Below are 10,281 nucleotides of genomic sequence, written 5' to 3'. Positions count from 1 at the left end.
GGGCTTCTCATTGTAGGCGCTTCTCTTGTCACAGAGCACAGGCTCTAGGGTTCCTGGGCTTCACATGGACTTAGTTGCACCACGGCATGTGGAATCATTCTGGACCATGAATTGAATTCATGTCCCCTGCATTGACAAGCAGACACTAACTAGACCACCAGGGGAATCTAAAATATTATTTTTTTGTGTGGCCATCCAATCTACCTGATGCCAGAGATGCAAGGGAAAGAAGTACTTGCTTTATGCCTGGCATTGAGTGCTTACTCCATGCCTCACATTGCTCTCAACAATGCCAGAAATAGGTACTATTATTTTTTTCCATTTTTCCAGATGACAACAATGACCAGAGAAATTTCTGTCAACTGTTGGGTTTCTGGAAAGAACTGGGACAGTTTAATATACAGAATATTAACTAGGGTGCCCATGGGATCAACACTTATAAAAGAAAAGAAAAGAAGAAGGCAGGATTTGACAGAAGGAGCTATTGAACTGTTGTGTGTGTGCTTAGTTGCTCAGTCATGTCTGACTATTTGTGACCCCATGGACTGTAGCCCACCAGGCTCCTCTGTCCATGGGGATTCTCCTGTCAAGAATACTGGAGTGGGTTGCCATGCCCTCCTCCAGGGCATCTTCCCAACTGAGGGATCAAACCCAGGTCTCCCGCATTGCAGGTGGATTCTTTACCAGCTGAGTTACCAACTCAGTTTTAATGGAAACCACAGTCCACCCATGGGGAGCTCTGAAGCTGGGATGGCCCTTCAGAGGTGTTCCCTATTATATCCCCATAGGGGACCAGGCCTTTATACTCCTGCATCAGTCTGAATTCGTAGTCTCTGACTTCTAGTTCAGAGTTATTTCAACTACTCCTGTGATAAAGCCATCCCAAAAGGGAGAAAAGCTTTAAAAAATGACCATGGAGAAAAAGTAGGGGAAAAAATGGACTATGGAACCAGACAAATCTGAGTTCAAATCCTGAAATTTCTCTTACTAGCTGTCTGTTTAACTCTGTACAAGTTACTTCTCTGAGCTTCAGTTTACATTTTTGGAAAATGGCAATAAGAATACTTAGCTTGAGATGTTGTTTTGAAAATCAAATACAATCATTTATACAAAGCATCTTACATAGAGACCTGACACAGAGTAGGCACTGAATAAATGAAAATTATTATAAAATAGGGCAAATTATTATGCAGTGATACTCCTGATTTTCTTATTTATAGGGTAGAATAAAGAAGAGTGAAGAAGAGCTATCCAGAAGGGGAAAGGGCATTACATCTTTTCTATTACCTGGCACTAGTAAGCACTTAGTATTTATTCCAATGAACAAATGTTTATTTAAAAGAATTTGTACAGACATAATGCTCTTACTTTCAAAGAGCAGAGGAACCTTCTATATATTATGAACACACAGACACTGTGGTAACTTAAAAGTACAGTTAAGAAAGGAAGGAAAAATATCCTCCCCTACCCAGCCAGGGCCTGATACCTGAAGCCAACATTTTTTCAGTCAGTCCCCGTCCCATCCCTTAAGTTTAAGAGGAAGAGCTGTAGGGCTTAGGGGAAACTGGAATCTTTTCTTCTCAGAGGGAAAGTCACCTGCACAATTCACCGGAAAGGGAGTCGCCAAAAGCTGACCTGAGCTGAGGCTGCCTTAGAGAAGAGAGCCGATCTAAGAGAGGGAGGGATGACTGAAGTAGAGGTCTCACCTACCTGCATGGTAAAGTGACTGGCATTCACTTGAATCACAACCCGTTACTCTGAACTCTAAGATACACCATTGGAGTAAAGTGTTAAAAGGTTTTGAACAAAAAGTAACACAAATGTCATCCTGGAGTCTCTCCAGCCTAACACAGCCCCTATAGCAGAGCCCTCAGACTTAGGAAACGAATTAGGCAGGACTTGCAGAGTAGGTCTGGCTCCTTGATTTCACTATGGGGAACATCTACTACTAATTTTCGAAAGCTAGGGTTATTATTGGAGAAAAGTCCACAGATTTTAGTGTTCTCAGACACATAACCTGGTACCTGAGAACTTTAGTATATCTGGGAAACTGTCAGGGTAGGGGGTAATGGGGTGGTAAACTCTAATAAAACAGCTAGGCCTCCCAAATTAATACAAAAAGGAGAGCTTGTCCAAGCTGCCTCTGGGCCTTGAGGATGAGATGAGGGTGGGAGTGGGGGAGATATATGCACCAAACCTACTGGAAAGTCCAGAAAAAAGAATGTTGTCCCTTCAGAGCCTAAAGTAAAAGTACAGGGAGGGGAAACACTGGAACCTTCACCTGATAAAAGATATGGGACTACTCAGCCCTCAGGCCTTAGGCACTAGGCCTCAGAAGCAAGAGACAGAGAATCACATCTGGGATTTCTGCCCTTCTTTTGCCTCCTAACAAGGGCAGGGGTTAAAATGTGGGTGAGAGAGAAGGGATCTTCAGACACAACTGTCATTAGCACCTGAACAACATCTCTTCCTAAACCAGAAAGTCTGACAGCAGAAAGAAATAAAAGCGAAGTGAGAAGGGGGTTGTGCTTCTATCACATTAAATAGAAGTGGGGAAGGGTTCTTTCACATGGAGACATCAATCACTCTGGTCAAGGGGAGGGGTTTTGAGCTGCAGAGCTCTAAGTGTTCTCCCTCTCTTCATTCATCCTGCTTCCGTTTTGGCTTTTTGGGATTCCTGGACCGACTCTTGGCTTTGCACAGAGGGCATATAGGTGCATTCCGGTGAATTTGTTGATGACATGACAGGCAGGCCTGGTGAGAGACACAGACAAAGAAAGTTAGTGGTCAGATTCTTTCAGGCCATGGTTCATCCTTCTGATCTCCCAGGGCTCCAAAAGCAGTTATGATTTCCTGTTAGGAAGGAGCAGAAATCAATGAGTGAGACCCAAGTAGGGAGATCTGTGCTGGATGTGAGGGATGTAATGGATATAAGGGAGTGAGATTCAAAGAGGGCTATTTAGGAAGAATATCCAAAACTTGGCAATAAGGCAAAATGTGAACTGCATACCCATTAAGCATTATACTGGAGCATGGTCTATCAGGCCCACTCAAAGATTATTTAATTCTCTAGGACAGGTATCAGTAAACTTTTTTTGTAAAGGCCAAGATAATAAATATTTTAGACCTTTTCAGGTCATATGATTTTAATTGCAACTACTCAGCTCTGTTTCACATAAAAGAAGTTATAGACAACACATAAACAAACAGGCATGTGTGGGGGCCAATAAAATTTTATTTACAGAAACAGGAAACAGGTCACACTTGGCTTGTGGGTTCTGGTTTGCTGACCCTTGCTCCCTTTGAAGATTTACTACTTTTTTTTTTTAATGAAGTATAGTTGATTTGTAATGTGTTAATTTTTGGTATACAAAAAGTGATATATATATATATGCATATATATATATATGTGTGTGTATATATATATATGTGTGTGTTTCATGTTATTTTCCATTATGCTTTATTACAGCATATTGGATATAGTTCCCTGTGATATGGAGTAGGACTTTGTTGTTTACCTATTTTATATACAGTAGTTTGTGTCTGCTAATCCCAAACTCTTAATTTATCCCTGTCCCATCCCCTTTCCACTTTGGTAACCATGATTTTGTTTTCTATGTCTATGAGTCTGTTTCTGTTTTGAAAGTAAGTTCATTTGTTATCATATTTTAGATTACACATATAAGTGATATCATATGGTATTTGTCTTTGTCTGACTTCACTTAGTATGTTAATGTCTAGGTGCATCCATGTGGCTGCAAGTAGCATTCAGTTCAGTTCAGTTCAGTTGCTCAGTCATATCCAACTCTCTGCAACCCATGGACTGCAGCATGCCAGGCTTCCCTGTCCATCACCAGCTCCCAGAGCTTGCTCAAACTCATATCCATTGAGTCAGTGATACCATCCAACCATTTCATCCTCTGTCGCCCCCCTTTTCTTCCTGCCTTGAATCTTTCCCAGCATCAGGGTCTTTTCCAACGAGTCAGTTCTTTGTATCAGGTGGCCGAAGGATTGGAGTTTTAGCTTCAGCATTAGTCCTTCTAATGAATATTCAGGACTGATTTCCTTTAGGATTGACTGGTTTGATCTCCTTGAAGTCCAAGTAGCATTACTTCTGGCTGATAGCATTCCACTGTATACATGTACCACATCTTCTTTATCTATTCATCTGTCTATGGGCATCTAGGTTGCTTTCATGTCTTAGCTATTGTAAATAGTGCTGCCATTAACATTGTAGTGCATACATCTTTTCAAATTAGAGTTTTCTTTGAGTATATGTCCAGGAGTCATATTGCAGGATAATATGCCAGCAAATTTGGAAAACTCAGCAGTGGCCACAGGACTGGAAAAGGTCAGTTTTCATTCCAATCCCAAAGAAAGGCAATGCCAAAGAATGCTCAAACTACCACACAATTGCACTCATCTCACATGCTAGTAAAGTAATCCTCAAAATTCTTTAAGCCAGGCTTCAGCAATACATGAACTGTGAACTTCCTGATGTTCAAGCTGGTTTTAGAAAAGGCAGAGGAACCAGAGATCAAATTGCCAACATCTGCTGGATCGTCGAAAAAGCAAGAGAGTTCCAGAAAAACATCTATTTCTGCTTTATTGACTATGCCAAAGCCTTTGACTGTGTGGATCACAATAAACTGTGGAAAATTCTGAAAGAGATGAGAATACCAGACCATCTGACCTGCCTCTTGAGAATTCTGTATGCAGGTCAGGAAGCAACAGTTAGAACTGGACATGGAACAACAGACTGGTTCCAAATAGGAAAAGGAGTACGTCAAGACTGTATATTGTCACCCTGCTTATATAACTTCTATGCAGAGTACATCATGAGAAATGTTGGGCTGGAAGAAACACAAGCTGGAACCAAGATTGCCGGGAGAAATATCAATAACCTCAGATATGCAGAAGACACCACCCTTATGGCAGAAAGTGAAAAGGAACTAAAAAGCCTCTTGAGGAAAGTGAAAGAGGAGAGTGAAAAAGTTGGCTTAGAGCTAAAAATTCAGAAAACGAAGATCATGGCATCCGGTCCCATCACCTCATGGAAAATAGATGGGGAAACAGTGGAAACAGTGTCACACTTTATTTTGGGGGGCTCCAAAATCACTGCAGATGGTGACTGCAGCCATGAAATTAAAGGACGCTTACTCCTTGGAAGAAAAGTTATGATCAACCTAGATAGTATATTCAAAAGCAGAGACATTACTTTGCCGACTAAGGTCCGTCTAGTCAAGGCTATGGTTTTTCCAGTAGTCATGTATGGATGTGAGAGGTGGACTGTGAAGAAGGCTGAGAGCGGAAGAATTGATGCTTTTGTACTGTGGTGTTGGAGAAGACTCTTGAGAGTCCCTTGGACTGCAAGGAGATCCAACCAGTCCATTTGGAAGGAGATCAGCCCTGAGATTTCTTTGGAAGGAATGATGCTAAAGCTGAAACTCCAGTACTTTGGCCACCTCTTGCGAAGACTTGACTCATTGGAAAAGACTTTGATGCTGGGAGGGATTGGGGGCAGGAGGAGACGGGGACGACAGAGCATGAGATGGCTGGATGGCATCACTGACTCGATGGATGTGAGTCTGAGTGAACTCCGGGAGTTGGTGATGGACAGGGAGGCCTGGTGTGCTGCGATTCATGGGGTCGCAGAGTCGGACATGACTGAGCGACTGAACTGAACTGACCTGAACTGAACTGATGGTAACACAAATTTTAGTTTTTAAAGGGATTTCCATACTGTTCTACACAGAGGATGTGCCAATTTACATTCCCACCAATATTTCAGGAGGGTTCCCTTTTCTCCACACACTCTTGAGCATTTGCTATCTGTAGAATTTTTTAAATATTTTTTTTATTGAAGGATAATTGCTTTACAGAATCTTGTTTTCTGTCAAACCTCAACATGAATCAGCCATAGGTACACATATATCCACTCCCTTTTGAATCTCCCTCCCATCTCCCGCCTCATCCCACAGCTCTAGATTGATACAGAGCCCGTGTTTGGGTTTCCTGAGCCATACAGCAAATTCCCGTTGCCTATCTATTTTACATATGGTAATGTAAGTTTCCAGGTAACTCTTTCCACACATCTCACTCTCTCTTCCCCTCTCCCCAAATCCATAAGTCTATTCTCGATGTCTGTTTCTCCACTGTTGCCCAGAAAATAAATTCTTCAGTGCCATTGTTTCTAGATTCCATATATATGTGTTAGAATACAGAATTTATCTTTCTCTTTCTGACATACTTCACTCTGTATAATAGGTTCTAGGTTCATCCACCTCATCAGAACTTACTCAAATGTGTTCATTGTTATGGCTGGGTATTGTGTATATATACCACAACTTATTTATCCATTCATCTATCGATGGACATCTAGGTTGCTTCCATATTCTAGCTACCGCAAATAATGCTACAGTGAAAAATGGTATACATGTGTCTTTTTCAATTTTGGTCTCATCAGGGCATATGCCTAGGAGTGGGATTGCTGGGTCATATGGTGGTTTTATTCCTAATTTTTAAAGGAATCTCCATACGGTCTTCCATAGTGCCTGTATCAATTTACATTCCCACCAACAGTGCAAGAGCATTCCCTTTTCTCCACACACTCTCCAGCATTTATTGTTTGTAGACTTTTTGATGATGGCTGTTCTGACCGGTGTGAGGTGATATCTCATTGTAGTTTCGATTTGCATTTCTCTAATAATGAGCAATGTTGAGCATCTTTTCATGTGTTTGTTAGCCATTGGTATGTCTTCTTTGGAGAAATGTCTGTTTAGGTATTTTTCTCACTTTTTGATTGGGTTGTTTGTTTTTCTGGCATTCAGTTGTATGACCTGTTTGTATATTTTGAAAATTAATCTTTTGTCAGTTGTTTCATTTGCTATTATTTTCTCTGATTCTGAGGGCTGTCTTTTCACCTTGCTTATAGTTTCATTTTCTGTGAAAAGATTTTAAGTTTAATCAGGTCCCACTTGTTTACTTTTGTTTTTCTTTCCATTACTCTAAGAGGTGGTTTTTAGAGTAATGGAATCTCTTGAGAAACCTGTATGCAGGTCAGGAAGCAACAGTTAGAACTGGACATGGAACAACAGACTGGTTTCAAATAGGAAAAGGAGTACGTCAAGGCTGTATATTGTCACCTTGCTTATTTAACTTATATGCAGTGTATATCACGAGAAATGCTGGGCTGGAGGAAGCACAAGCTGGAATCAAGATTGCCAGAAGAAATATCAATAACCTCAGATATACAGATGACACCACCTTTATGGCAGAAAGTGAAGAACTAAAGAGCCTCTTGATGAAAGTGAAAGAGGAGAGTGAAAAAGTTGGCTTAAAGCTCAGCATTCAGAAAACTAAGATCATGGCATCCTTTCCCATCACTTCATGGCAAATAGATGGGGAAACAGTGGAAACAGTGGCTGACTTTATTTTTGTGGGCTCCCAAATCACTGCAGATGGTGATTGCAGCCATGAAATTAAAAGATGCTTGTTCCTTGGAAGGAAAGTTATGACCAACCTAGACAGCATATGGAAAAGCAGAGACATTACTTTGCCAACAAAGGTCCATCTAGTAAAGGCTATGGTTTTTCCAGTGGTCATGTATGGATGTGAAAGTTGGACTATAAAGAAAGCTGAGTGTCAAGGAATTGATGCTTTTGAACTGTGGTGTTGGAGAAGACTCTTGAGAGTCCCTTGGACTGAAAGGAGATCTAACCAGTCTATCCTAAAGGAGATCAGTTTTGGGTATTCATTGGAGGGACTGATGTTGAAGCTGAAGCCCCAATACTTTGACCACCTGATACAGAGAGCTGACTCATTGGAAAAGACTCTGATGCTGAGAAAGATTGAGGGCAGGAGGAGAAGGGGATGACAGAGGATGAGATGGTTTGATGGCATCAGTGACACAATGGACATAAGTTTGGGTGTATTCTGGGAGTTGGTGATGGACAGGGAGGCCTGGTGTGCTGTGGTTCATGGGGTCGCCAAGAGTTGGGCATGACTGAACTGAACGGAAGAGGTGGTTCATAGAGGATCTTACCTTGATTTATGTCATCGAGTGTTCTGCCTATGTTTTCCTCTAGGAGTTTTATAGTTTCTGGTCTTACACTTAGGTCTTTAATCCATTTTGAGTTTATCTTTGTGTATGGTGTTATTAAGTGTTCTAATTTAATTCTTTTACATGTAGCTGTCCAGTTTTCCAAGCACCATTTATTGAAGGGGTTATCTTTGCCCCATTGTGTTTTCTTGCCTCCTTTGTAAAAAAATAAGGTACCCATATGTGCATGGGTTTATTTCTGGGCTTTCAATCTTATTCCATTGGTCTGTATTTCTCTTTTTGTGCCAGTATCATACTGTCTTGATGACCATAGCTTTGTAGTATAATCTGAAGTCAGGAAGGTTGATTCCCCCAGCTCCATTCTTCTTTCTTAAGACTAATTTGTCTATTCGGGGTCTTTTGTGTTTCCATATGAATTTTGAAATATTTTGTTCTAGTTCTGTGAAAAATGCCATTGGTCATTTGAGAGGGGAAACACTGAATCTGTAGATTGCATTTGGTAGTATAGTCATTTTTACAATATTGATTCTTCCTACCCAGGAAAATGTAATATCTCTCTGTTTATGTCATCTTTGATTTCTTTCCTTAGTGTCTTATAATTTTCTGTGTACAGTTCTTTTGTCTCCATAGATAAGTTTATTCCTAGATATTTAATTCTTTTTGTTGCAATGGTGAATGGGATTGATTCCTTAGTTTCTATTTCTGGTTTTCCATTATTAGTATATAGAAATGCAAGTGATTTCTGTGTATTGATTTCATATCCTGCACCTTTCTAAATTCAGTGATTAGCTCTAGTAATTTTCTGATACTATCTTTAGAGTTTTCTATGTACAGTATCATGTCATCTGCATACAGTGAGAGCTTTAATTCTTCTTTTCTGATCTGGATTCCTTTTATTTCTTTTTCTTCTCTGATTGCTGTAGCTAGGTCTTCCAGAACTATGTTGACCAGTAGTGTTGGAGTGGACACCCTTGTCTTGTTCCTGATCTAAGGGAAATGCTTTCAGTTATTCACCATTGAGAATAATGCTTGCAGTAGGCTTATCATAAATGGCATTTACTGTGTTGAGGTAGGTTCCTTCTATGCCCAGCTTTTGAGGACTTTTAATCACAAATGTATGCTGAATTTTTTTCAGAGGCTTTTTTTTTCATCTATTGAGATTATCGTACAGTTTTTATCTCTCAATTTGTTCATATAGAATATCACACTGTTTACATATATTGAAGAATCCTTGCATTCCAGAAATAAACCCAACTTGATCATGGTTTTTTAAATTTTGATATGCTGCTGAATTGTTTGCTAAAATTTTGTTGAGAATTTTTGCATCTATGTTCATCAGTGATATTGGCCTGTAGTTTTCTCTTTTTGTGGCATCTTTGTCTGGTTTTGGTATCAGGGTGATGATGACCTCTTAAAATGAGTTTGGAAGTGTCCCTTCCTCTGCAATTTTTTGAAAGAGCTTTAGAAGGATAGGCATTAGCTTTTCTCTAAATGTTTGATAGAATTCTCCTGTGAAGCCATCTGGTCCTGGGCTTTCATTTTCTGGGAGATTTTTTTTTTTTAATCACAGCTTCATTTTCAGTGCTTGTAATTGGGTTATTCATAATTTCTCTTTATTCCTGGTTCAGTCTTGGAAGATGAACTTTTCTAAGAATCTGTGCATTTCTTCCAGGTTACCCATTTTATTGCCATATAGTTGTTCATAGTAGTCTCTTATAATTTTTGGATTTCTGCATGGTCTATTGTAACGTCTCCTTTTTCAATTCTATTTTTGTTGATTTGATTATTCTCTCTTTTTTTCTTGATGAATCTTGCTAAAGTCTTGGCAATTTTGTTTTTCTTCTCAAAGAACCAGCTTTTAGTTTTATTAATCCTTACTATTGTTTTTTTAAATTTCTTTGTCATTTATTTCTGCTTGGATCTTTATGATTTCTTTCCTTCTAATATTTTTTTTTCCAGTTGTTTTAGGTGTAAAGTTATGTTGTCTATTCAATGTTTTTTTTTTTGTTTGTTTGTTTCTTGAGGTAGGATTGTATTGCTATAAACTTTACTCTTAGAATTCCTTTTGCTGCATCCCATGGGTTTTGAATTGTGTGTTTGCATTGTCATTTGCTTCTAGAAATTTTTTGATTTCCCTTTTGATTTCTTCAGTAAACTGCTGGTTATTTAGAAACGTGTTGCTTAATCTCCATGTGTTTGTGTTTCTTACAGTTTTTTTT

General features: G+C 39.5%; 1 protein-coding gene across 3 annotated transcripts in view; it reads right to left on the bottom strand.

Annotated features, from left to right (window-relative positions):
- Positions 1-1,308: 1,308 nt before the first annotated feature.
- ZC4H2 (zinc finger C4H2-type containing) overlaps positions 1,309-10,281 on the bottom strand; it is a 76,596-nt gene continuing 67,623 nt past the window's right edge. Inside the window, exon 5 of one of the 3 annotated variants that reach the window (XM_040266111.1) lies at positions 1,309-2,754. In XM_040266111.1, the coding sequence (XP_040122045.1) occupies positions 2,641-2,754 (114 nt within the window). In that variant the 3' untranslated portion in view covers positions 1,309-2,640. The remainder of the gene's footprint in view (positions 2,755-10,281) is intronic. The other 2 variants (XM_040266112.1, XM_040266113.1) reach the window with 2 other exon arrangements.

The sequence above is a fragment of the Oryx dammah genome, unplaced genomic scaffold (assembly GCF_014754425.2).
Source record: "Oryx dammah isolate SB20612 unplaced genomic scaffold, SCBI_Odam_1.1 HiC_scaffold_23, whole genome shotgun sequence".
NCBI classification, from domain to species: Eukaryota; Metazoa; Chordata; class Mammalia; order Artiodactyla; family Bovidae; genus Oryx; species Oryx dammah.
This window is presented reverse-complemented; position numbering and strand designations above follow the sequence as displayed.